The sequence below is a fragment of the Syngnathus scovelli genome, chromosome 5 (assembly GCF_024217435.2).
Source record: "Syngnathus scovelli strain Florida chromosome 5, RoL_Ssco_1.2, whole genome shotgun sequence".
NCBI lineage: Eukaryota > Metazoa > Chordata > Actinopteri > Syngnathiformes > Syngnathidae > Syngnathus > Syngnathus scovelli.
In genome coordinates, this window is record NC_090851.1 from 4,854,159 (window position 1) to 4,881,313 (window position 27,155).

A 27,155-nucleotide genomic window follows, 5' to 3' on the forward strand; every position below is an offset into this window, starting at 1 on the left:
AATGCAAGTGGAAGCCAAGAGGAGGAATGGACTATAAAGAATCACAACTAGGAAAGAAGAGCGTGGATTGGTGAAACCTTGGAGGGGTTTAAACTCAACCATGCGGCAACGCTGTGCTTTTCGAGTCGAGGCCTGTGGAATGTGAGCACAAGCCAGAGCGCATCGGTCTGGGCCAAAACTTTCTCTCTGAGAAGAGCAGTCACCCCTGTGCTGTTTAATAACACCACTGAGACTTTTTTATCAGTAATCTGAAACTGGATCCACTTTTTATTACAAAACAAGAATTGCCGGCTTGCTATTTATAGCTATGGAGCGACCTAAGATGTTTTTAATGGGAAAAAATGTTGAGTCAGCACTCTTGAAAACAGTTCATGATTAAATTGACATTATAACTTGTTTTGTTTTTTTACTCTGTGTAGTACAGCTGAGCTCTGCAAATATTATAAACAGGCATTAGACAGTGCCACCTGGTGGTCAATTTTTGTGGCTTACAATTTCTTCAGTGCAGATAGAAAAGATTTTTTTCAAATGAGCAATCAGAAAAAGTCCATATTTGGGATAATGGAAATAATGTTCAATTGAAGCATTGTTTTACCAAACTGGCACTGATTAAAAAAAAAAAAAAAGTTGTGTACATATGAAATTAAAATTGACCCGATTTTCTGGTTTGCATTATGTTTTTTCGTTCACTTTTAAGTCTATGTTGTACTGTGCAGCCACACACACACACACACGCATTTCTGCTTCTGGGTCTTCATTATAGTGTGCCTGAGTGTCTTGAAAGGAGTTATTTAGTTCTAAACTAATATTCTTAGCATATTTCTTCTCGTCTGTGGCAGCATCACAGGAAAGCATAACACTACTAGTCGCTCCTTTATGTGCTCCCTGAGTTAAATGATTCCATGTTTGATGGCATTTCTGTCGACTTTCTGGACATCTTTGAAAGTGAGATTCTTCATCAAATTTCAAATTGTACAACCTTTTAGCCTGTTCCAATTTGGAGACTCCACTGCAAATACTTGCTCTCCCATCTTATTTACTTTTTAGATTTCCAGCATAGTCTAGGGATTTTTATCGTGTAACAGCTTATCACTAAATTGTTGTCTTTTTCTCCTCCACAGTCCTGGTTCCTCTGACATGGTCTCGACGAATCAACAACTAAAATGGTGTCATGTAAATTGGGCGCGGGGGGTGTGTAGATGATCAAGAGCAGACTGCGACACTAAAAAAAGGTTTCTCTTTGCCCACATTGTACAAAGTACGACTTCGTGGCCCGCCAACTTGGCCCCCCACCCCATCCTACCCCACGTGGCCATTCCCATCCAGCCCAATTTGAACTGGAACGTTCAATGCCCCCCACCCCCGTCGGAAATGCAAGAGGCCTCCATGAGATGGAATGGACAGACTCGCAATGCCAGGCAGAAGACGAGGAACTGTCGCATGCTCATCAAGGAAACGTTGGACAGGAAACACAATTATGGCAACCTGGCAATTGACCAATTTTTACATTTGTGATTTCTTTATTTTGTTAATCACCTTTATTATTATTTTTTAATCATTTTTTGTCATCTCCACCATGAAACTCCATGCAATGGAGGTTAAAAAAAAAAAAAAACAGTCAATGATCACCACCTAAATTACGCATTCTGATTTCAAAAATCCCAGCGACTCCCACTTTGATGACCCCCACTTGGCTTCAAGACCAGACACGCAGCCACATCACTGCATGCTGACCCAGCACCCCCCACCCCCTCCCCCCTCCCGCTCTCTCACGCTCCTCATTCGCTCAGCCCTGAAGACCCATTGATTTGCGATTGGCCAATCCCGGTAACGCCATCTAATGGTGTGACATATATGCACTAAGTGGCTGGTCTTTTTTTTTTGTTTACCTGTCCAAGTATCGGGGCACTTTTTCTTTTTTTTTTTTGGCGGGGAGGATAAGAAGCGTTAGCCAGTTGAAAGCATTTGAAAACACTAAAGGCTGCATGTGCTCTTTCATCCCCCTCACCTATGCACTATTAATTCTCATTTGGGATGAACAGAATTGCACACGGACGGCGGCCATGAGGGTGATGAGGGAGGCCGAGGAGGCACTACAGAGATGTGGCTGTGCATCCAGGTTTAATTTAACCCCTCAAGTACACCACACACACACATACAGTCACACACACATCTTTTTATCAGAATAAGGGATGGGCACAATAAATCAATTTATTGTTTGTTAAAGGCATGGGGCAGAATGGAGTGAACTACGCACTGCAGTGACCAACCCAGCATAGAATTTGTTTTTTATTTTTATTTTTTTTATTATAGTTTTTCCCCTATTACCACACTTTGGACTCATTTAAACTTATGACCCCCCCTTAAACACACACGTGTTCCTGACTGCATGTTCTCGCTTATGCAACATTTTAAAGCAATTGAAAACAACAAAAGAGTTAAAAACAAAGCAAAGAAATACAAAGAGGCAAAGTGTGCTTGCTTCAAGCTGTTGGTCACTCTTGAGTAGGTGTTTTTCTGTGAAACTGTCTCACAATTTAAAAAAATGTTTATTGAAACACCACAATTTTTAACCAAATCTTATAATTTCATCTAAAAAAAAAATCTTAAAATGTGTGAGGGGTGGTCAATTCACAGAAAAGTAGTCATAAGCCCATCTCTGTTCAAAATTAATTTTATTTTACAGGAAGACGCAAACACACAGCATGAGCTTCATATTATTAGCTTTCATTTAGCTTGTAGATTTTTTTTCTTATCTCCTCTTTTATTGGCAGATTTTGTTTACTTTTTGGTTTTGTTCAACTTGGCTTGTTTTGCATGTCATAACACTTTCCGCCGTAGTTACGCTATAGCACGCTTCGGACCAGGCCCAAATTTCACTGAGTAGATGTCAACTAAACGGCTTCTCAAAATCTCTTGTGCGTAAGGACAGCACGGTAACACCAGCTCATCACACACGATCGCCTGCGTTGCTTCACATTATAGCCCAATCAAAGGAATACACACACACACACACATTTAACACTTGTCATAAATATTAAAGGGAAACCTTTACATTTGATTCTCCAAAATATCTTTATTTTCATTCATTTAAGATTCGTCCAAATTTGTTGCATGTAAATTGTCCCCATTATGAATTTGCATCATGACATCGAAAGCCAATATCAAAAAATAACTGGACTGCCTTGAACTCGGTTCTGTTTTGCAGGGATAGTAAAAACCGAGACTTGGGTCTTGGCCTCTTGTTTAACATTAGTTCTTACTGCAGTATGTACTTAAACATCTATCAAAACTATTAACAGTTATCTAAAAGTGCCTCTGCATTCCCTTCATGCAATTAGTATTCAACTTCATGTTCTTTGCTCATAGATTAAAAAAAAAAAAAAATTGGCCTTGACCAGGGTTTCCCAATTCAGCACAAGTTATCACTGTCGAATAGTTTTAGAATCGGTTATTCCATCGATTAATCCAATATGAGTTTAGTTTGCATTGCACAGTTTTTAACTAATTGTTTTTGTTATTGTTTAGTGATTAAAATAACATTAATTTTGACACCTAATTGTAATCAAGTGACTAATATTAAAGAACAAAGTAACAAACATCAATCAAGAAAGTTTATCCGTTTGACGATCATTAGCAGCAGCCTTTTAGTCCGACAATCTTTCTTAATTAAAAAAGAAAAAACAAAAAAAAAAGTCCCATCCCATAATTTGGGAAACCCTGGCCTGGACACATCTTCATAGAGGGCCGCAAATGTGTTTTGTAAAGACGGAAAGAGAGAGAGAGAGAACTTATATATTTATGATATACGTATGCTCCTTTTGAAATTTTTGCTACGCAAGCTGGTGGGCAGTCTAGTTATTTTCTGAAGCCTCCCTTCCCACAATGCCCTTTTGGGTGACACCACCTGACCAACCCCAAAACGACACCATGCACACGTGCGGCAGCGCAGCGTTCTAATACCTTAGATCAACATGTCAACAAATTTTGACTGTAGGATTGAAGAAGAATAAGAAAAAAAAGTGTTTTTTTTTTTGATGGAAAGTATTATTATTGAGAAATATGTGTCGATTGAGCCACGTGCAATGCATTGGGTAGATCATTGTGTTTGTCTGTTAGAGATTTTTAAGAAAGCTACAAGAAAAGAGAAAAAAAATGTATTTGTCTCAAGTCCATAAGCTCCGGGACTCTAAACTTAGAGGGCCATGATTAAAAAAAAAAAAAAAAAAAAATAGTCTTTTAAGTCGGGTTTTTGTTTTTATTTCCTTTGTCTCTCTTTTATTTTTTTAAATGTTTCTGTGTAATCATTTGTTTATAAAAAAAAAAATGTGGGAGGGCTGAAGGAAAACAAATCGACACAACTTCTTTATCATTAAATGAAAACCGGTGCTCCTTAAACAATTCCATTTACAACTATTATAAACAAATGGTCATGAACAAAAAAAAAAAAAATTGAAATTACTTCTCTTCTATCTCTCGCACTATTTGTACTCTTCTTCTATTGAGCGGGGGGTGGGGGGGGGGTTCCTGATCCATAAAGCAAAAGTCATGTCAAGAAACTCACCAGCAGAAAACCCCAAACATTGGCCTGGACCCAAAAACGAGAAGTGCTCCCGAGGACGTGGCTAAAAGTAGAACGCGGTCAAATGCCACAAGACCCTTTTTTTATCCTCGGGCAGCAATGTGAGCCGCTAACCCTGGTGGACCCCCTTGCCCCCCCCCCCCCTCCCCCCTTCTGTAAATGACTCTTCTAGTGCTTGTGCTGTAGTGTATAGTTTCCCAGCAGTTAAAGGTTGTCCCTTAAAAGTGCCTTTTGTTCACAGACTCCATTTTGTAATCCAATATTTTTGTTTTGTTTCATTAGCTGGTAATGCCCCGAGTGACGCGCTCGAGCACAGCTGTAACTGTTATCGTTCCTCCCTTCCTTCTCTTCTTTATATCGACATGCTGAAATTTACATACGGATATCAAACACGTCAATTAGTTGATTCTCGATTAATGATGGCAAAGAAAGCCATTGTTCTGCTGTTGCTTTTTTTTTCTCCCCCCTCCCTCGACCCCTCACGCCACCCCACTTTGTTTCTACTGTCTATTTTCTCTTGGGCACTCGAGTAGTATGTAACTGTGTCTGTCACTCTTGCTCACTGGCTCGCTTTCTTCCCGCTGATGGGCGGGGCCCAAAAACAAATATTACTGAGAAACTTTTTTTTTTGTCTGAGCAGAATGCAGTTAGCTCACATGTTATTCTTGTCTGTATGCTTCACATTGTATCTCGCCATACCCATCACTTCTGCTTCTCCATTCAACAGCTAATGTACGTGAACAAATGACGCTGACGGGCTTTTGGGGGTGTCCTTGTGTGGGTTTTTAGGAAGGGGTGAGCGAGTTCTGGGGATGGAGAAAGCTGATTGAATCGCTTCGGGATGTTGGAACAGGGGATGCGCGGACTAGGTTAAGAGGTTACGCTTTTGTTTTGGTTATTTATTGTTTGGCTTTGTTTTACTTCCCCCTTTTTTTGTTTTCATAATTTGGATGATTATTTTTTATAATATTTGCTTATCAGGGTATGCTGTGTTTAAAAGCTCTTTGAGGACAGGAAGCCTTGGACTTAAAATGAAAGCTACAAGCACCTTATTGCCGGACTTATCCTGCATGAGGTTGAAGGAAAGGGGGTGGACTTGCATTTTCACAACCATTTTTCCACAAATGGAATCTCTGCTAAGTATTATCGGTAATGGCGGGTTTTACGCAGTAAAACTCTCAGCAGTATTAACTACTTCAAACACACCGCACGAGAGGTTGTGACCTCTCGTGGGGGTTCCCCGCTATTTGTCCCCTCTGCCTCACCTCATGTTGGACAGCTCCAGGTCTGTGTTCTCTTGTTTAGTTTGTTTTCTTAAGCGTGTATGGTTACTGGTGTACTAGGCAGTAGCCCCCTCGCCGCCTTGACCCCCCCCCCCTCCCTCCCTTTAGTCCCTGCGCCTCTCTCTGTCTACGCACCACTTCTTTGTGAGAACACCCCCAGAGCTCTAGGTGAAATGCATGTGTTAATTACAGTTTCTTTTCCATAAGATGAAAAACACAGTTTGAGAAGAGCAGCACCTGATTGAATAAAAAGGATGTTCTTGACTGTATTGGTCAGCGTCACGTGTCTTTATTTAAAGTAAAGCAGTACACTAACCTTTTTTTCTTCTTCAAATTTCTATTATTTAAAGGGTGTTCCACACATACTGCCTACTTCAGAGTAAAACCTCTTCCTTAATTTTGATGATTTTTTTTTTGTGTGTAAAAGTTTGTATTTAAAAAATTGAAAATAATACATACAAGTTTGAAAATTAATAATACTTTCAACATTTACGACGTTATGAGAAACTGCATGCGTCACAATGTGGTGCCATCTTTTATTTTCGGTTTCTATCTAGTATTAGCATGTGAGTCACCGTTTTTGCCCCTCCTAGCTTAGCGTCCTGAAGGCACACAGCGCACAAGGGAGGTGCGTTACTTTCGCTCGGCGAAAGGTGCTTTCATGAACCGCAGGAATTTATTGTTTAGTTAATGTTCTGGAACGGGAACTGTGAATAACTGGATATATAGTACGCTACTTATAACACTCGTTATATATTTTTATATCTATATTTGTGTGTGTGCGCGTGCGTACGTGTCATTGCGGGAATTAAATTGCAAAAGGTGTTTTTTATTTTTTTTTAGTCGGACGAGTTGCCCCTCCACTTGCGGAAGTAGCCAAAATCTCACCGACTGGACTTCCGGTCTACTATTTGTAAACAAAACAATTTAAGACCTTAAAACAACTCAACCGAACGCTTCGAATTTGCGACACAAACTACATTTTTGTTCTTCGGAAAAGGGCGCGGAGAGCTATTTTCGTGACGTGACGTCAAATTTCAACCAGACTTTTTTTTTTTTTTTTGTACAGACGCCGAAGAAAGAAGAAATCAAGCTAGCGGGGTCGTCGAGTGTGTGTCCGTGTGTGCTTGTCGCTCATGCCGCTGTCACTTCAATGGGGAACTGCCTGTATTCTCAAGGGGCGGATGATCTGTCTCTGCTGAACGAGTCGGAGGCGGGCAGCCTACCTGGAGAGCCACCGCCGCCTTACCAGGTGACCCGGGCCAGCGCCACAACACTGACCTACATATCCGACCCGATAGGCCGTTAGAAGTTGGAGCTTCGTCAACCTAGTGTGTGTGTATTTGTGTGTGATCCCATAGCCGGTTTCCCTTCACTTTATTCAAACGTAAAGTTCGATCAAAACTTTCAGAGGGGGTTTATGGTTCGTAGCAGTACTGCGCTTCATTATACTTGAGGAACACTACCTGCAAAGTACAATTGTAATAATCAACACACTGTTCAATTAATACTTTTTTTTTGACAGTGAGAATAATTGTCTTTATATTTGATTCCCAGAAGAAGAAGTGCAGGTGAAAATAAATGTCTCAAGCAGGGTACACACAGGGTCTCTGTACATCATCATGTACATCCTTAAAAAGTCTTAAAAGGCACAAATAAGTTGACAGATCATAAATAAAGCAAGACAGCTTTAGTTGCATACTGCCGTTCATATATAAGATAACGCAATGTACTTTGCATAACTAAAAGCACATAGCACAAAAGAGTTGAGACAATTCAAAGCGAAGGAATAAAAGTAGCTAACGAAAATAACGACCTGTGCAATATCATCTCAATCGGGGTAAAAAAAGCATAGATTCTAAGCTAGACTTAGTAGCTGCCATCTTTGTAGAAATTTTAACCACTAAACAAAACCCCTGTAACATATAAATCCACCAAAAAACAAAAAAAACTCACAGTGGACAGTCGTTTTAAATCAGTGGCAAACTCTTTAAATTTTCCTGTGACTTTCCAGGAGCGCCAGCAGCCCGTGCCCGCGTACCATCCCACCCTGGGAGAGAGGCGCTTAGCCAGTCAGCTGAGTGAGGAGGAGCAAGTGCGCATCGCCCAGCGCATCGGGCTCATCCATCACCTGCCGCGAGGCATCTTTGACCCAGGCTCTGATCCTTCTGACCGCAAAGTTAAAGAGTGAGTCGGGGAACTCGTACACAAACAGTGGCGTTAGTTTCCATAACTTGTATCTGCAACACTTGTCTTCATAGAGCAGCGGTCAGCAACCCATCATGTTTAAAGAGCCACATATCATATACTCATCTTTTGCAGGTGTGTGATCTGCATGGTAGACTTTGAGTACGGTGACCCGATCCGGTTCCTTCCGTGCTTGCACATCTACCACTTGGACTGCATCGACGCCTGGCTCATGCGCTCCTTCACCTGTCCGTCCTGCATGGAGCCCGTCGACGCCGCGCTGCTCGCGACCTATGAAGCCAACTAAGCGCCCCACCCCTCCCCCCCTTGCTCACAAGTACCCCTTTCCATGCTGACCACGTAATGACCGCACCTTATTTGCCCAAACTGCTCGCTGCTGTTCGCAGGCTATATACTCTCTTTTTCTAGTGGGACAGTGTGCCAAATGAAACTAGAAGAAATACGTACATGTGCATTTCCCATAATTGGTTTCACTTTAATATCGCCTCAAAAACTGTTTAAAAGTTAGCTTTGATGGCACTGAAGTGTCACAACTGAAAAGTGCAATACGCAATAGATTTTAGAATTTAGGATAAACTTTACGATTAAATACTCAACAGGAATTTCAATTTTTGTTTTTCATTTCCCAGTTGAGATTAATTATGAGTGTGATATTATACAAACGAATTATGATCACTTATACCAAGTGTGTTGCGTTTCTTTTGATTTGTAAACAATGCCGTTTTGTCAAGAGCACAATAAAATAATGATACGGCACCTTTGAAATATAGGAAAGAGTAATTGGACCGGTCAAAGCAATGATACTTTTATTCTTGTAATGTTTTGACACTTTCCCTTTTGACAATAACGAGTTACCTTTTCTCCTTGCCTTCGTAATTTGTTTTCACATAACTTTTTTTTCTATCACAACTTTAATCCCGTGATATTTTGATTTGTAACTCTTAAATTTACAACCCTGTTTTCACAACACGACAACTTTCTTTCTACCACAACTTATCACTAGCATTGAACGGCGGTTTCCATCCATTGACAAGTGTGGGAGGCCTTTACATTTCCGCCCAATCGGTGCGTCTTGTTGGAGGACGTGAGGTACGGAGTACGTACCTCTGGAGTCCGTACTAGAATCAAGTCGAGCGTGTTCTTCCAAGTCATTGTTGTCCACTAGAGGGAGCCAAACACCAGCACATGCGTGTCAGTTTTCCGACTCAAGTCTCTTCACACCCTCAATTGGTTCTCCATCCAATGATTTGTTCAACATTCCCACCACGTTGTCCGAGTTTGGGACTACCTACCTTTGTGAGCAAGTTTTCTCACTAATGAATGAACATTTAATAAAATAAAGTTACGCATAAGCACATAAATGAGATTCTGAAACTGGCTGCTACTCAGGATTGATCCCTGCTATTGATGCACTTGTGCAGCCGAAAAGTTTCAGGGGCAAATAGACTAAATTGTATAAAAGTACGTTGCACTATGAAATCAACAAATGTGAATATTTGCTCTAGTGAAAGTCAGTGGTGGTCAGAACCAGATTTACGAGAGAAGAGTAAAATATGATGTGCAAAATTGGAGTCCTTCGCGATGCTGGCAACGGTTGTAATTCCTGTGATGCTTGAATTGATATGATTAGGGAAGGCGTCGGGTTTTATGAATGGAGCGCGGGATACCAAAAGTACATACAATACGCTTCAAACTTTCCGTTTTGTTTGTAACTCCATAAGGCATTTTTTTTTTTTTATGCAAATGTATCCCCGGGCCGGACTAAACTCCCTGGCGGCCCGGTTCCGGCCCGCGGGACGTAGGTTTTGCACAGATTTAAGGCATTAAAAAAAAAAAAAACTTTGCAGGATGACTCAGTGTCCACTTAACCGTAGAGCAGCTCTCGAGTCTCCCGAGAGTGAGCGTCTAATCTGACTTTCGTTGAGCTGTGGCGATCTTTTAACCCAGGTTAAAGGCCTTTACATTTCAATAGCTGGCAAAAAAATATATATATACAAATTTGCAAAACAATTACGTACTTACAAGTTGCTTCTTTCTAACCGCTACTTCCGCCCCCAAGCTCTATTTTCTTTTCTTTTCTTTTTATTCAGGCACAACGGCGGACGACCGTGAACTTGACCCAGAGCTTCAAGACCAGTTCCAGGAGAAGAGAATTGCCATTCTGGTAAAAACTAAAAAGGTTATTGTGATGTGATGTGATGATTGATTGAGGTTAGTGATCTGATCACCGATCACACATTTTTTTCTCATGGCTTCAGTCACACCTGTGATTTGTTTTTGTTAGATGCAATATCCATATTTCTTGGGAGAAATAAAATAGACTAAATCGGTGCAACACTTCAGGTCAAACTGTTTTCATGCATGGTGTCGCGAATGGCTAAAGGGTGACATTTTTTCTCTTTATGCAAATGATGGCAATCAAAAAGAAAACCAATTTAAACATCTCAAAATGAACCGTCATAAGGTTCAGGCTGAGTTGATGCAGTCATGATTGTGAACACTAGAGGTCAGTAAAGTTCCCCTAATTCTATGGTCGTTTTTTTTTTTTCCTTTCTTCAAACTTTCTGCTTAGGAACTTGTAAGTTCTGTTATGGAGTTTCTCAATGACAAGCCCAACGAGGTAGACTGGAGGCCTCACCCCTTCATGACTGCTCCTAGTTCAGAGACATCCATCACCACCGAGCCCGCGTTGAGTCTGGCTGTGGCCGGGCCCTCTAGTGACATACCTGCTGCGTCAATGCACAGACCCGTGGGATCGGTATGGGGCGAGATGGAATCTCAGAACCCTGCCTGCTGTGATCCAGCCAATGCCGCTGCACACCTACACCTGCTCGGAGAAGCCTTGGGCCTGATTGGTCACCTTCTTAAGGGGACAAAGGTGAGTACAGTACATCCCTCCTGAGCAGACACAATTTGACTGAGTGGCGACCAGTCCAGGGTGGAGTCAGCCTTTCATCCACCGTGAGCTAGCATAACCTGCAGCCTCCCAAAGGTCATACAGAAAACAAACAGATGCATAGTCACTTGCATGTTGCGTGTTCCCAGAAATCAGTGTGTGTGTCCACAAGCATGTTTCTACTCTTGGACTCTCTGCTGTGTGGGCTTGCTCCATTGATGTGCCTCACCTCACATATACCAGAGCTGCATCAGTGCACAGACAACGTGCTGGTAAACAACGTGGAACATATACACGAGTACACTATGCATGCTTTGCTGATTATTTGTTTTCTTTCAAAGGATTCCACTCTGGAAAACATTGCCTACATCATGCCAGGTTTTTGAACGAATCCACCGGCAGAACTTTATGTTTGGACATAATGAATGGTGACAAGATTATTATATTTATTAGAAGAACATGTGTTGAATACCTTAAATAAATTCACCATATAATTGGCGCTTCAATAGTTTGAATGCTTTATTGCATAACCTTGCATGTACGATTTATTGACGATTCCAAATTGGCAAAGTCATGGTGTCACATTTCCAAACGCTCGCAGCAGTTCTGTTGTACAAATCGAAACATTCCAATGAAAAGACATTTATTGAAGTGGGGCAATTATAAAACAGCAGTGCAGGTGGTTTTGCTGTTTTATGGGTGTGGTGAAAGTGCCCCGGGATACACCTCCCGCCTCCGCCTGGTTAAGGAATGTCAAGCAGACTGTGGAACCTGTTATACACACACACACGACAATTGTAATGTCTTCAACTTGGGAGTGGTGAAACGGCAAATGTGCGATTCCTCTGTTATGCAAGCTGTTACCTGGGAGTTGACACACACCGGACTGGTGTGGATGAGACGCGCTGATGTACCTGCAGGTTCGAACCGCAAGACGATAGCGCCGAAAGCTGACTTTACAATCTCGCATTTGAGTGAGGTAACTTTGATTTTGTGCTTGTCGTGTCACGTCTAAAAGTTATTTGTAAAGCTTTCTGGTCCGGTTGGTTTGAGATTCTTGAATGTGTATTGGGACGAGAATGAAAAGTTTTTTTAAATTATGACAATCTAGTCCAATTATGATTTATTTAGCAATATGTAAAAATGTACTATAGTGGATATTCCATAGCTGGACAAGTTTGTCATTGGCAATATGCCTGACCTTGGAAAAGCTGGATTGAAGCCCATACTTCTTTTGCTTTCGTTGCGGTTCGATTTGTAACTTTCCGTGAGTCTGTATGAATAAAGTTGTGGTAGAATGCAGTCAAGCAGGCCTGGCAAGTTGTTGCACATTTTAACCGAATAAAAAAAAAAAGAATGCAACTGGGGGCACTGTTTGTCCAAACTCATGCGTGAAGAAGGACTTTAACTATGTAGCCGTTCATAACGTGGAATGATTCAATGGTCATAAATGACCTCACCTCTACAGTCGATCACTGAATTGCTTGAAAAAGTTACACTGTCCAGTATTTCAATTTTTTAAATTTATTTTTCAGTTGCTCTTTCCAGCCACTCATAATCCAAAAACCAGAAAGCATCACAGAGCGCTCCAACTCAACACCGTGTGTTTTCATCCTCCAGCTATGAGCAGCCAAGCACAGCACTACGGCTCGATGCCACCGGAGCTGAGGTTGGTGCTGCTGGGCAACATCGGATGCGGCAAGACGTCGTCGGCCGACACTATCCTGAGCCAGCTGACCGACTTGTCCACGTCGAGTCCCCGCAGCATCCAGCTGCGCAAGGACTTTGCCGAGGGCAGGATGGTGACCCTGGTTGAGGCCCCCAGGTGGTACTGGAACGGCATGGAAATGGACGAGGGCGTCAAGAAGGAGACAGTGCGAGCCGTGACCCTGCTGGAGCCCGGTCCTCATGCCGTTCTATTGCTGGTGCCTATCAGCCAGTTCACTGAGGTTGGTTCCATGATGAAGCACCTTACTACACACTTTTTGGGAGTGGCAACTCAATTCTTTTGTTTCTTCAAACTAGATGGACGGCCAAGTGCCTACACAGTTGCAGCAAGTGTTTGGAAGAGACGTTCTGGAGCACACCATGGTGCTACTGACCTGCGGCGATTATCTCATTGGAAGAACCGTGGAAGTGAGTGCCGATGCGGACTTTGAAGATTTTCTCTTGATTTTAGGAAGACCTCATTGACATGAAGCAGTTAGACACATGACTCGGTTGCTTATCATATTTCAAAACACATCTGAGGTTACTTTCTTTCCCACAAATATGTATTTAATCTGCAGGAATACCTTGTCAAGGAGAATCCTGGTCTGAGGCAAATGATCGGGCTATGCGGGGGGCGCTACCATGTCATCAATAACCGTCAGCAGCAGGACCGGACACAAGTTCGGGAGCTTCTGAACAAGGTAGAAGGAGACTGGGTGAGGGTGGGACATAGAGATTGTTTATTTCTTTCAGCATTGTGAATCCTCTTGATACTCTAAAGGAGGGATTGTCAACCGGTGGTCCTCTAGTGGTCTGTCGCGGTATAGCAGGTGGTCCGCGAAATTGGAAAAGGCAATTAACAGAGACCAAGCTGCAGTTACACCTACTGTACACTAGAGGGCACACACATAATGTACTTCTCTCACCTCATGCCACCTGCTGTATGTCATACATCACTCGACCGGTTTCAGGTTGCTTTATAATTGAATGTATTATTTTGAGTGTAAGCAAGTCTGACACTTGGAATCCCGTCTGGAGTGAATGTGACATTTAACTGTGTCTGCCAGTATGTGTTTGATTGACTCAAATGAGATATTATCTCCTCTGTCTTTTGTGGAATAGGTGGAGGACATGGTGAGCAAAAGCGGGGTGTTCTCCCTCAAAACAAAAGAGGAGAGGGAAATGGAGGAGCGCGTGCAGCAGAGGAAGAGAGAGCTGATGGAAAAATTCCGGATGCAAAAGGAAGAGAAAAGGGAAGCCTTGGCGTCCAGCTACACACCAAACGTTGACACGGCGAGGAGTGTCGAGAGAGTCGAGTCATACAGAGATGCTTGGGAGAGGAGGAGAGAAGACGAGATGGATAACGTCAACGGAGGAGCGTCTGAGGTGATTCAGACTCGTCCGGGACCAGGAGGCTGGCACTCGGGCCGGATTGATGATCAGGAGGAGAGACTTTCATCCAGACTCAATACAGGTAGGCAGCTAATAAAATGAAAAAAAACAACAACAACAAACGTATTAACTTGACAAGTTGACGAGTTTGTGAGATGCCTGTTGAGAAATTATTCTGTTTGGCCTTTAGATGGAGCTAGATTCTCACAAATGAATGAAAAAAAATGGACCAAAAGTCGTTTCCACTCATAAGACGCAGTCACGCACGCATGGCCGATGTTTTCATTGGCTGATGAGTTGCTTATTAAGCCATTTGTCTCAGTCCATCACAGAATCAACAGCTTTGAGGAGACTTCCCCTGAGGCCTCTCCCATCTCCTTCTCTGATACCCCGACCTCCGTCTATGACCCCGTCCTTGCCACAACCCACGTGTCTTCGCCATCCTCTCCGGAGCTGCGTTTAGTATTGATCGGACGATCCGGAGCGGGGAAAAGTGCGGCTGGCAACGCTATCCTGGGCCACGATGTGTTTGAGTCCAGGCCTGACAGTCTGGTCGCCATCACTGAGGAGTGCATCAAGAAGAAAGCAGTCGTTGCTGGAAGAAGGGTCAGTATCATTTTTATTTGAATTTTGTGATTATTTCTGCAAATTCATGGGCTCTGACCACACCAAAAATGTCAAGCTTTTCTGTTTACGATATTTATGTTCCAGTCTACACCAGCAAAAATCAGAACGCTGGGAAAATGAATTAATTTCCAAAATAAAGAACAAAATTCAATTTGAAAGCCACCCCAAGAAATCCAGGAAATAGTAAGACCGTAAACCATAATTTGCTTCATCTCCTCCTCTCCCATAGGTGGCAGTAGTGGACACCCCAGACTGGTTCCACTCGGAACGTACCCCCGATGAGGTGCGATCTCAGATCTCCTCTTGCGTGGCCCTGTCCAGTCCAGGTCCCCACGCCTTCCTCCTGTGCGTCCCAACGGACCAGCCGGCCAAGATGGAGCTGCAGGCCCTCTGCACCCTGGAGACCGTCTTTGGGCCGGATGTCGTCGGGAAACACACGCTGGTCCTCTTCACGCACGCCGATCTTCTGAAGAAGAGCGGGAAGGCCGGCAAAGACGACATCGAGACGTATATTGCGTCTCGACGTGATGATTTATTAAAATTGGTGGAGAAATGCGGGGACAGGTTCCATGTGCTGGAGAGAGGCGGTCACGGGGGAAATGTGGAGGAGCTCTTGGAGAAGGTGGAGCAGATAGTGACCGAGGCCGGGGGGGAGTGTTACTCCAGCCCCGCTTTCCAAGAGGCCGAGAGCCGAGTGAGGGAGATGCAGGCCGAGATCGCGAGGGAAAGGAGACGGCAGAAGCAAGAGGAAGAATGCCTCGGCGAGCAGTTTCGGGGGGAGAGGCGCTCCCTCTATCCTTACATGCAGACCGTGGCCGAGGCCGAAGAGGAAGTGAGAGAGGAAGAGGTTGAGAAAACACGAGCCGAGGCCGAGAGGAGTGTTAGCACCATGAATATTGAGAGCCTTCCGCCGATTACCATGGCAAACTTGTCGCCTTCAATGTTCCGGTCCATGATGGAAAGAGTGCAGTCGAACGCAAAGATGTTGCCCAAGCTGTTTTCTAACAGCTCGGTGTGGGTCAGCGACGGTGCCAAGAAGGTGATGGGCAGTTCGGTGTGGGGCTCGGTGGGCAGCGGCGCACAGAACGTACAGAAGACGGTGGCCCAAAGTCCCGTGTGGGGGAAGGTGGGCGCTCAAGCTGGGCACGTCTCCAAGCTAGTGGGAGACAGACTCCCCAAGGTGGTGGTAGATGGCTCCACCTGGGTCGGCTCCGGAGCCAAAGTCGTGGCGGACGGCTCCATGCGTGTCGGATCCGGGATTGGAAGCGGAGCGAAGGTTGTGGCTAAGAGTCCCGTGTGGGGAAAGGTTGGCTCCGGCGCCAAACTGGTGGCTGACGGTTCAGTGCGACTCGGAGCCGGCCTAGGTGCCGGAGCAAAGAAGGTGGCCCAGAGTCCAGTGTGGGGCAAGATGGGCTCCGGGGCCAAAGCGGGTGCCAAAATAGTCAGCGAGAGCTCATTGTGGCAGAAAGCGGTGGCCAACGCTAAAAAGGTGCCGAAGCTCGTCATCGTGGGCGCATTGCTGGGGCTGGCGCTGGGACTGTTTTTGGCGGGGGCCATCGGCGGAGCTGTGGGGGCCGTCAGCGGTTCTGCGGTCACTGAGTTGGGCAGGCGAAGGTTTGCCAAGAAAAGCACGCCGGAAAAGGCTGTGAGTAACATTGATAGGCGAGTGAACGACACGGTCGAGTCACTGGTCAGACAAGGAGACAAAGTCATGAAAACGGAATGAAACAAATTGATCAAAGCATATTATGACAGTGGCTGTGGGTGTACATATTGCGAAAAAATGTCAACCAGAACAAATTTTGCCCTGGGTGGAAGAATTCCATATCGGTCCGGTTTAAAAAACCAAATGCCAGCACTTATGATTGCGAAGGCTTTGATTGAAGGTTTAGATTGACGCGGCAACAGGAGCTGAAATCTGATTGGACGAAAAACACGTAGCACGTACTGGAAGCAGTTCAGGGAAGAAAAATGCCATAAAATCGAGACATGGGAATTAATTAGGCCAGTTTTGTGGAATTGAGATTGCGATTACACGTCGGTGCGTTCGATAGTCTTTAGCAGAAAAGACATTTCTGGTACTGACCGCTCACCACACTGCATTCATAATTCACATTGCATTTTAGAAATAATTTTCATCTCTGAGTTTTACGACGCAATTGATGTCTAGATGTGTGCAATAGGTTTGAGTGACATTGAAATCTTTGACATATTATTGACTTGTGTGCATGATTAGAATAGAAATAAAAACATTTGATAATATGCTCTTGTTTTTTGTCACTATAAATACAAATATAGCAAAGTCATAAATTGCCTGCCAATTAGTTCATTATAGTATTAGGCTGGTTAAAAGTTATGTAAACACAGTTTGGTCTGTTTGTATTTTGTTTTGTAGTTTGTTCCGGAGGCAGAAGGGTGGAGGTGCTGACCTTTTATCTTCAAGAGTCAGATTGGCCAACTTCACCCCTCTTGGCCTCCTGTAGATGAGGTAAACACACCACCGGCCCACAACTCAACTTTTTTTTTTTTTTTTTTTAATGGACCGATGGACCGGCTCAAAATTTGTTTAGGTTTACTATGTTTAATGAAATGTATGAAAGACTTCTTTTCATTCATTTTGTTATGTTATTTATAAATAATTACATAAACAATGATTTGATCAAATTAAATATTTCATTAGTTTTATTATAATTTAAAGTGAACAATTATTTGATCACATTAAATATTTCACTAATTATATTAGAATTTTATTTCATTAAATTTATTAGATATTTTAACACATTTAAAAACAAGCATCGGTCCGATCGTGGTCACTATTATATTATTTACAATAAATTAATTCACCAAATATTTCTTGCGATTATCTTTACCAATCAATTGGATCAATTATAAATGGCCCACTCGCATTTAGTATCCCACTCCCGTTTTGATGGTTAATTTTTTTTTCCTCAAAACATGAATTTTTTTTTTTTTTCTGGTCTCCTTTTTATGGTTTGGTGACCCCACCCCAGTCAATGTGGTTTCGTGGTTGTGCAAACTTCCTGTTCTGTGGTCCAGAACATGGGTGCATAAGGCTTCCCAGAAAGAGCTTGGGACCGTTTTCTGTCCACACCTCGCAGCTTCCATGCAGTTGCCACATTAACGCCTAAACATATCCGATATGTATCAAACCACCCCCACAAGGAAGCTAATGAACAGCCCTGCCCAAGACATTAAATCCCATCTTGAACCACATCCTACATCTTGACACATTACCACACATTTACAGTTGCTGTGGTTACATAAATCCTTGCTGGTTGTCAAACAACACAATGACACACACACACGCGCACACACACACAAAAAAGTACCCCCGAAAAACATGATGGGATTATGATAAAGGTATTTTTCCCATGACTGCCATTGTCACAATATAATGTCAGCAAATGGAAACATCCGGCTTTAGGGTGTCACAGCACTTTTTTTTTTTTTAACCTACTATTTATAACTCATGTAATTAATCTCTTATCATCAGCACATAATCTGAAAAAAAAAAACATTATTGTGTGAACCAAGCCAGCAACACGAGCTCTAAACTGCCCTTAGTGCGTTTCAAACAAGCTTTCTTTCTTAGGCTCAAAAATGAATTGTGCAAACCGTAAAAAGTTTGCACTTTACTAAAAGATACACAACACACAACATGACTTTCATTTCTAATATAAGAACGCGGTTGCAGAACAAGCGGTGGCTCGCTTCTTTTTGTTCTCACCGCTCTTCATTTGTAGCTGCCACCATTCTTATTTGACCTTTGACCTTGGCCAGAGTGCCACGTGTCACCACAGAAATTCTTGTCCCAAAGCTGTCCTCGCTGTTCACGTCGCTGTCGCTACAGGAGCTCGTCGCCGAGCCCGCCAGCCGAATGGCCGAATCGGTGGAGTCTCGATTACGGCGGCAGGTTCTTGTTACCGCGGGACTGGTTGAAGGCGGGGAGGCGCCTTGGGATGGAGGAGGCGTGTCACACTGATAAAGAGGCTCCAGTTTGTTGTCCAGGCCGGACGAGTCCATCTCCCGTGGCTCATCCTCGTCCTCCTCAGGGTCCCTTCTCTCGTCCTGTGCTTGGTCGTCCAGCAGGGTGACCAGGAAGTTGATGTACTTGACTGCCAGACGCAGGATCTCATTCTTGCTCAGCTTCTTGTCAGGCGGATGCGTGGGGATGAGCTTCCTCAGTTCTGAGAAGGCGCCGTTCACGTTCTGCTGCCGCCAGCGCTCGCGGCTGTTGGTGAAAACGCGGCGGGCGATTTTTTGAGGAGGACCGGCTGAACGTACACAAAAAAAAAAGCCATCAGAAGATTAGAATTAAAGCAAAGCAGCTTTATTTATGTTGTGCATTTAGTCAACGTACAGCATTTTTTTTTTTTTTTGTATATACTCACAATTATTAATCTCCATCTCAAAGTGCGAGGAAGGTCTTCTCTTAACTCGCCCATTGGAAATGACACTGTAGCTTCCGCCAGAGGTGCCCAAGAAAGAACTGAAGGAAGAAAAATAATCATTAAAAAAAAAAAACAAACACGAGAAAGGTGGATGTTGTTAGTTTGATTGGAGGTGTCATCGATTGCGAGCGCATCGTGGAGAATTTGAGGCCAGGTCACTTAGTGGATGATTGAATGGATGACTCAATTGCTCCATGGTGCAAGCACACAAGACAGGGACGGAATAGCTTCCAGGACAGACCAAGCAGTCGTACAGGGAGCTAACGTGCACAATTCTACCTCTGCTGTGACAGAAAATCCTTTTTTGGAATCAGGAAGAGTTGCACAGTTGGTCAAGAGGAGCTGCCAGTTTTTTCTTGTCACATTTAATTGTGCACATTTTTTATGATGTGAGACTTCAAGTGTGATCAAATATAAAACATGGTTAAACATGGAATGTAAAATTAAAAAGAATGTTGGTTTGCCTGGTTTACAGTTCTCAGAAAGTATGTATGTACTGTATTTTCCGGACTATAAGGTGCACCTAAAAACCTAAAAATTTCTCATAAGCCGACAGTGCGCCTTATAGTCCAATGCGCCTTATATATGGACCAAATTCCTAAATTTAAACTGGCCCGAAGCATTGTGTCATGAAATCAATCATAAGTGGCCCGCTAAAGATTATGAATCATGAATGAAAAAGACTATGAATCATTATTTTGTGATTATAAAGTGACTTGTTGCGTCTGAAGTTGAAATAAAAAAGATAAAATGGAGAATGATTTATAAGGATAATGTGGATTATATAAGGACACAGTTTTAAAATGGGCCATTCATTGAAGGCGCGCCTTATAGTCCGGTGCACCTTATAGTCCGGAAAATACGGTATGTATGTGTGTATGTCACCTGGAGTAGAATGGATGAGCAGAATGCAGGTACGTCTGAGGCACCATGGATGGACCGCCTCCACCACCGGACCCCGGCAAGGCTCCCGAACCGTTGCCGGGCAGACAGGCCAGCTGAGTCCGACGCAGCTCCAAGTGAGGAGGCTTATTGGGAATGGGGTGCAGGGCGGTCAGCGGTGGGTTGGGGATGGCGAGAGGGGGCTTGCTATGGGCCAGGCTGATGACGGGGATGTGCGAAGGAAGTGACGATGATGAGGAGGTACTTGAAGAAGGTCGAGGTGAGAGGGGACCCAGGTTGGTCTTTACTGGGAGCAGTGGCGGCGGGGATGCAATTGTTGGCGACTTGGTGGGGGAACCACTTGTTACCGGTCCTCCTTGATGCCCTTCTGTCTCCATGACAACGGGCTCAATGCGTTCAGCGGTCAATACGGCCGTCTCTGTGTTTTCGGGGACCTCTTTGTCCTCTGAAGCGCACGACGGGGGCGAGGGACAGGGAAGGGGTTGAGGAGAAGTGTGTGACTCTGAGGGGTTCATCCTCCCCATCATGGTGCAAACTCAGTGTGTGTTGTCTTTACGACTTTGAAAGATGATGTCGTCTAACATGCTAATGTGCAACACTTAATACAGTGCATGTTTGCTTTTTGCATTTTCCTCTTACAGATTTTTGCTGTTGCTTTTTACGTGACCTATATTTTTCATAATGGCAACTCAAAGTGTCACATAGTTAACCAGTGCCTTGGTCCACCTTAATTGGGCCAAGGCACATCTCTTGAAATACAAAAATCCCACCGCACACAGCCAAAGCAAAGAATTCACAAAATGTATATGTACTGAAAAAAAAAAGATGATATTGTCACAACTGACGGCCTCTTTTGATAAATCAAAAGTTACTATTTTGTTGGACAAATGGCAACAGGCTCATCGTCCCATCTGCCATCTAGTGGCAGCGCATTTAATTGTTTAGCCTGTCACCATACGTCGCTAGCATATCTAGACATTTTTTGTTGTGAGTAAACAATCATATTTGGACCATTTAAATAAAATCCACAGTAGTCGGGAATCACTGCACTACACAAAAGTGAGAATCATAAACCTCATGTGCTCTAATCCTCCATTTGCACCGCCACTTTAATTTGGGCATAACTTTTGAGAGTAACTTTCAAACATTGCACTCAAGTGACCCTCAAAGGAGATTTGAATGCAACGTGACCCAAAGTGGAGTTTTATATTTGTTCTTAACACACATGTTGCATTGAAGATTCTCTGACGTGTCAAATGAATTTGTCCATGTGTGTGTTTGTGTTGGGAGGATGTGAGTCAAAATCCGTTAAAGAGTTGAAAACCTTCCCGGCTGGCGAAGATTGGATGCATATCAAAGCGTCTGGGAAACAAAAGAAACACACGTGGGATTTAGGGTATAGTTGGCGTATATATTTAGGGAAGGATCTATTCTACAGTCAAGTTTTGCATGCCACGAGGGGACACAAGAATGTGGTGGAGGGAAATGCTGATCACTAATGAAGACATTTCATTGAATTGCTACAGTGCAAAGGCTTTTGGTGAAGATTGTGAGTCACCATCATCGTGTAGGTTTTGCAATCGAGCTTGTTCCTGTTTTGTAGCCACTTAATGGTCATGACTTTTTATTTTGGACAGTTCCCTCTTTCACAATGAGGCACTGTTTCTAAGCTTGTTGTTTTAGATCAACATTGCAAATGAATTGGACATTTTGTGCCTTTTGAAATGAGCAAATTGATTTTTATCACATATTGTATTTCATTTATAAATAGTGTTTAGTAGGTAGCAGTTTGAAAATGGAAATATTCCCTTGAATAATAATTACTCTCAACTTATTTTCTCTTTATATATATAGAACGGTACATACAACAATATAAGTCATGAATTTAAATTAATTGGTTTTGTTTATGATTATTAATTGTAAAGCAAATAATTGTGTGTATATCTAGCAATTGTAGGTAGTGTTTTTATTCATCAATAATGATACATATTGCTTGCCATGAAATATTTATGGATTTTTAAATCTATGAAAAACAAAATGCAAAATATAGGTTTTAAAAAAAAATTATTATTATTTAGGTGTTCACGTAAAATAAAAATGCTATGTAAATGACAGCTATACAGATATGTGATGATTACATGTTAATAATGTAGCAAAAAAAAAGAATGGCTGCAAATTCAGTTTAAACTGCTAAATACATTTATTAGACTATCACTCAAATATATTTTAGGCCACAGCTGCCCTAAACAAACAGCATTGGTAGGTAACAAATAATTGCTTTGGTTTATGTAATGGTTAACACAATTGAATGTAGAAACATTATTGTTATTTTTTAAAAATTGACATAAAATGAAAACCTCACTTTTATTTATTGACATAAAAATAAAACATACCTCTAAGAAAAATTCTAATGTATTGTAATTTCTTAAAATGTCCAAATTAGATTATTTTACTATACTTGTATTTCAGAACAAAAAAAATGTTTTAGTGGTTGACTGTTAGGCTTGAATAATTTAATTTGTGACTTTCCAGTCTAACCTATATACTATGCATATATGTATACATATATATTAAATTCAGTGTGAAATTTCCAACTCCCTCTTAAAACGGTAAACCGCTAAGAATTCTGAAAAGGTAGCATTAAAGCATCTCTTCATGACAGGCTGTCTAATAAATCTGCAAAGCAATATGTATATAAACCAAAACAATACTCACACAAACATGATGAGGCTTGCGAGTCCAGAATTGTGTCACAAAAGCGTTGAGTCTCATGTAATGCCTCATCATCAACGTTTCGTTCTGTATTCGAAACCAAAATTATCTGACACGCGACTCACGCAATGCTTTCTTTTAGAAAAGTAAAAAAAAAAAAAAAGCATGTAGATCCAGAAGTGGAGAAACACAATGCTTTTGTGCTGTCCAATGAGAGCAAAAGAAGAGTGGAGGCACATTTGGGGATGATGTTGACATTGCTGTCATCCCTCAAGCGCTCGCTCACTCACTGTCTGTCTGTCTGTCTGTCTGTCTGTCTGTTAGTCGCCAAGACAACACAATGCTGTAACTGGCTGCCAGTCGGAATGCTGGGACGAGAGAGAGCGAGAGAGAGAGAGAGAGAGAGAGAGAGAGAGAGAGAGAGAGAGAGAGAGAGAGAGAGAGAGAGAGAGACGGACAGACAGAGAAGCTGGTAGGTATGAAGGTGAGGTGTGTGTCTGTGTGTGTGTGTCTGTGTGTGTGTGTGTGTGCGCGTGTGTGTGTCTGTGTGTGTGTGTGTGTGTGTGTGTGTGTGTGTGTGTGTGTGTGTGTGTGTGTGTGTGTGTGTGCGTGTGTGTGTGTGTGTGTTCCCTGTTGCATGGAGAGTTTTCCCTCCCTGCTGGACAAGAGGATGTGCTGCTACAATGTGGTGGCTGCTGATAAGAGCCTCAAAGCTGCCTGTGGCCTACAGATAAGAGACCTCCACTGCCCCCCACCCACAATACCAACACGAAGTCCCCACCACCACCACAACAATCACACACACTTTTCATAACACACAGACAGCTTGAGGTATGCACAGACACACACACACACACACGCACACGCTTCTCATGGTCAGTCGTCGACTGATTGGATTGCAATCAGCCGACTGCACACATCTCGTTCATACATGATTATGCTCGTGCTAAAAATATGAAAATATGGGAGTATATTGAAAAAAACAGCAACTTGATTATTGTTTTGACACCCACATGAAAACAGGAACATGTATGTGATTATACAGTACAATACACATCTGTTTTAAAAATAAGCAATAGACGTCAATGCTAATGCGACTGTCTTGTTTTAATGTTAGCTTGTTGCATAGAAGCAATAAAAAGAGCAGGACTCACGTATTGTACAAATACGCGGCAAACTTGTTTGTGCAATTGAGACAGTTCGGAGAGAGGTCAGTACTATTAATATCTGCAAACAGAAAGCTAGCGCAGTAAGACTTAAGAGGTTTTTAAGAGGTTACGCTTAACCTAATTCTATGCTATTGTTGTTTTCAAAGTTTGTAATTACCGTATTTTCCGCACTATAAGGCGCACCGGATTATAAGGCGCACATTCAGTGAATGGCCCATTTTAAAACTTTGTCCATATATAAAGCACACCGGATCATAAGGCGCATAGAATAAATAACTCAACGTTGCTCAAATGTTAATGCAATCACAATATAGTAACACTCGAAATAGTGAAAACAATAACAATATATCAACAACACAATGTTGTTCAAACGTTAGTATCACACAACACACAAAATAAACACGTAAAGCTTACTTTAATAAGTTAGTCCTCACCCACGAATCCATATTGGTCCATATATAAGGCGCATTGGATTATAAGACGCACTTTTGAGAAAATTTGAAGTTTTTAGGTGCGCCTAATAGTTCAGAAAATACGGTACACATACATACACACTGGTAAAAAAAATTTCCATCCTATAGCTCCAAAAAAATGAGAGCATGATAGAGAAAAACAGTTTGGGATTCTGCACCCGAAAACAGCTGTCAGGAAAAAAAAAAAAGACGTTCCCCAGTGTAATCTGCCTATGTTCGTCAGGGAGCTCAAGTGTATCTGTGTGTGTTTGTGTGTGTCTCACAGGATGGAACATTTTTCATTCATGGAACTTGAGTGGGAATTTGGGATGTGTTGGCATTGAGCACCTGTGTCGCTGATGGCCAATAAGCGTCGTCATCATGGCCACTTTCCTCTCCAACTTCCTTCCTAAATGTGCCTCATCATAGCTGCTCTTTGTTCTCAGGCGAGCAATGGCCGTCTGCTGCTGTCGCAACCTGGAGGTCAGCACCTCCATTCCCTCGGTGGTTTCCTCCTTAGACGCTGACCCGCACACACTCATGATGTCCACTCTACTGTAATGTGACCTTGGAGGTCCTGGGAAAGACAAGGCTTTGCTGAGTAACTCCGTGACAAATCTGTCATCAGCACCATACTGTACCCTGTGCTCATCATCATCATCATCATCATCATCATGGCTGCACATGAGAGTGCATATGCAGGTGACTATTGAATGGCGGAGCTAGTGTTTTTTTCTTTGGGGGGGCCATGGGGGGGGATCAAGTATATCTCAGGTGGCCTGGGAAATATTTTTTCTTTCTATTTTTTGTCAAACCCAATTTTTTTTATAAAATTGCTGATTAAGGGATGGACAGAAAAACATATGAAAATATCCAAAAGTCTGCCCTGGCACCAGGAGGGTCCAAACATGACAGGTCAGGCAAGACCAGTGCCCCCGTGAATCACCCCCCCACCCCCACCCCCCCCCCCCCCACCCCCCCACTCGAGCTCCGCCAATGTTAAATTTTGCTCATTTGCATCCAACAGCTGCAGTTCATCTTGATCAACCCATCAACACACAAAAATACATTTGGGACTGAAACAAAATCTAGAGAGAATTGACAAGGGGGCGTTTGGAATGAACGAGTAAAATCTAAAAGCATTGCAATTGATTAAAAAAACTATTAAATATTAATCTATTTTAGATTAAATTTAAAAAAGGCACGCACACGCACACACACACAGAGCGAAACGAGACACACTCCACCAAGTGGCCATGTTTCCTTTGCAGCATGTAAACACGATTGTGTGCACGGTGATAGTGATCATAGGAGCTAATTGTTTGGAGCAATATTCACGGTGCAATTGATGGAGAAAGTGGCAAACAATGGTGCAAGCACTTGCCAGGACACACGCGCTCATTGTCTTTTATTATCTTCATTGTCCTGAACAATTCATAATATGAGTAAAATAAGTAATATTATGGCTTAAACCCTGCTGCGCATTATTGTGGTCCAGGTTCTAGTTAATCCTAATTTTCCGAGTAGAAAAGAAAATATTTTAAAAAATCAGTTAAAATGATGGCTTTATTATATAAATAGTTGGCTTTGTGATAAAATAAAATAAATAAATTGTCAATATTAGGACCAATTTTTTTCTTTTTTTTTTTTTTAAACTTGATGAATATTTTCTCTTGATTATTTGAATCCTCCAGAACTGTGACAGCGTCAATTGCATGTCGATGGTCACACATGGCTCAGTTTCCCAGGATGCACCTGGCAGGGGGCGAGTGAGAGGATGCAGGCTCCAGCTGTTTCCTGTGCACACTTCCTGGTTCGCTTTTAAGAGGCCTGATGGTTGGACTATATAGTAGAGCTGACAAGGACACTTGGATTACAGACTTATCTACATAGGATATGTCTGCCATGGCCACAGGTGGAGGATAGCATCACAAACTTTAACATAAACTGTGGATTGAAAACAAAAGATGCAGACGCAGGGACATTGACTGAACGAGTCAAGGATAAACAGTCTATCTCTCTTTAGACTTCCTTTGGGGGATTTCAGGCAGGAGGGGGATTTCAGGCAGGAGGCTAATGAGAACATAATGGGCCCAATCAATTGTTTCCTCGATTGAACACACCCTTTACTTTCCTCATCAACACTTGGACACAAGCCAGGGACGCTGCGCTGAGAAGAACACAGAGAAATGCACTCACTGGCCACTTCATTAGGTACATCTGATTATGGTACCTGCAGGGGTCAAATGACCTCTCAGCTTTGTTTAATATGGCTCTTTTTTTTATGTGATTGCTAGTAAAAGTGTAGATTCACAAATACGTGTCCCTTTTTTTGCAAACGATGTCATAAAGATAAAAAGTGATTCTAATCTGGTGTAAGATCCATTGTTGGTGTGTTGTGAGAGTATCCTCCGGTCACGGTGACACAGTCTTCCTTGTGTCATATTTCTCATCATCAGCACTTGCACGGCCCAAATTCCACCGTTGCATTCGAGTGTGGCTTGTTGTCGACCTCCATCCTGTAATAATAGGAAACGCTGCATCGCTTTCCAACTTTCTCTCACACGCTTCTCTCATTGTCCCTCTGCTCCTTGCTAGCGTGAACTGAAATGTTGTTATATGAGGTATCCGTCCGGCCTTAAGGTTTGATTTTATTACCATATGTGAGACCTAACTCCATTGTAACCACACAAAAGCTTGAATGCCAATTGCGTGACTACATTTTAAGTAGGCAGATTTCTGCATCATT

General features: G+C 42.6%; 4 protein-coding genes across 19 annotated transcripts in view; 3 read left to right on the forward strand and 1 right to left on the reverse strand.

Annotated features, from left to right (window-relative positions):
- The window catches only part of nfixa (nuclear factor I/Xa), a 97,343-nt gene extending 91,209 nt beyond the window's left edge, over positions 1 to 6,134 (forward strand). For all 15 annotated transcript variants that reach the window (XM_049721080.2, XM_049721078.2, XM_049721083.2 and 12 more), the window contains one exon: positions 1,122 to 6,134. In XM_049721080.2, the coding sequence (XP_049577037.1) occupies positions 1,122 to 1,136 (15 nt within the window). In that variant the 3' untranslated portion in view covers positions 1,137 to 6,134. The remainder of the gene's footprint in view (positions 1 to 1,121) is intronic.
- A 595-nt stretch (positions 6,135 to 6,729) lies between these two features.
- rnf11a (ring finger protein 11a) lies at positions 6,730 to 11,468 on the forward strand. Of its 2 annotated transcripts, XM_049721123.2 has the most exons (7): positions 6,730 to 7,117; positions 7,880 to 8,052; positions 8,188 to 10,020; positions 10,164 to 10,284; positions 10,646 to 10,951; positions 11,119 to 11,241; positions 11,311 to 11,468. In XM_049721123.2, the coding sequence occupies exons 1-3, from the start codon at positions 7,019 to 7,021 to the stop codon at positions 8,357 to 8,359; spliced, it is 444 nt and encodes a 147-aa protein (XP_049577080.1). In that variant the 5' UTR covers positions 6,730 to 7,018; the 3' UTR covers positions 8,360 to 10,020; positions 10,164 to 10,284; positions 10,646 to 10,951; positions 11,119 to 11,241; positions 11,311 to 11,468. The 2 variants fall into 2 exon arrangements, with proteins under 2 accessions (XP_049577080.1, XP_068506825.1); XM_068650724.1 differs by lacking the exons at positions 6,730 to 7,117; positions 7,880 to 8,052 and having other exon boundaries at positions 9,907 to 9,970; positions 10,164 to 10,237.
- Positions 11,469 to 11,728: 260 nt separating this feature from the next.
- Positions 11,729 to 16,960, forward strand: LOC125969212 (uncharacterized). Its single transcript, XM_049721064.2, has 7 exons — positions 11,729 to 11,948; positions 12,590 to 12,918; positions 12,995 to 13,105; positions 13,258 to 13,380; positions 13,802 to 14,153; positions 14,394 to 14,677; positions 14,928 to 16,960. Exons 2-7 carry the CDS (start codon positions 12,592 to 12,594, stop codon positions 16,422 to 16,424), a joined length of 2,694 nt encoding a protein of 897 aa, XP_049577021.1. The 5' UTR covers positions 11,729 to 11,948; positions 12,590 to 12,591; the 3' UTR covers positions 16,425 to 16,960.
- Positions 16,666 to 23,153, reverse strand: lyl1 (LYL1 basic helix-loop-helix family member). The gene is made up of 4 exons (XM_049721109.2): positions 22,789 to 23,153; positions 20,056 to 21,435; positions 19,111 to 19,208; positions 16,666 to 18,993 (listed from the first exon to the last, which is right to left on the reverse strand). Exons 2-4 carry the CDS (start codon positions 20,598 to 20,600, stop codon positions 18,443 to 18,445), a joined length of 1,194 nt encoding a protein of 397 aa, XP_049577066.1. The 5' UTR covers positions 20,601 to 21,435; positions 22,789 to 23,153; the 3' UTR covers positions 16,666 to 18,442.
- Positions 23,154 to 27,155: the final 4,002 nt, after the last annotated feature.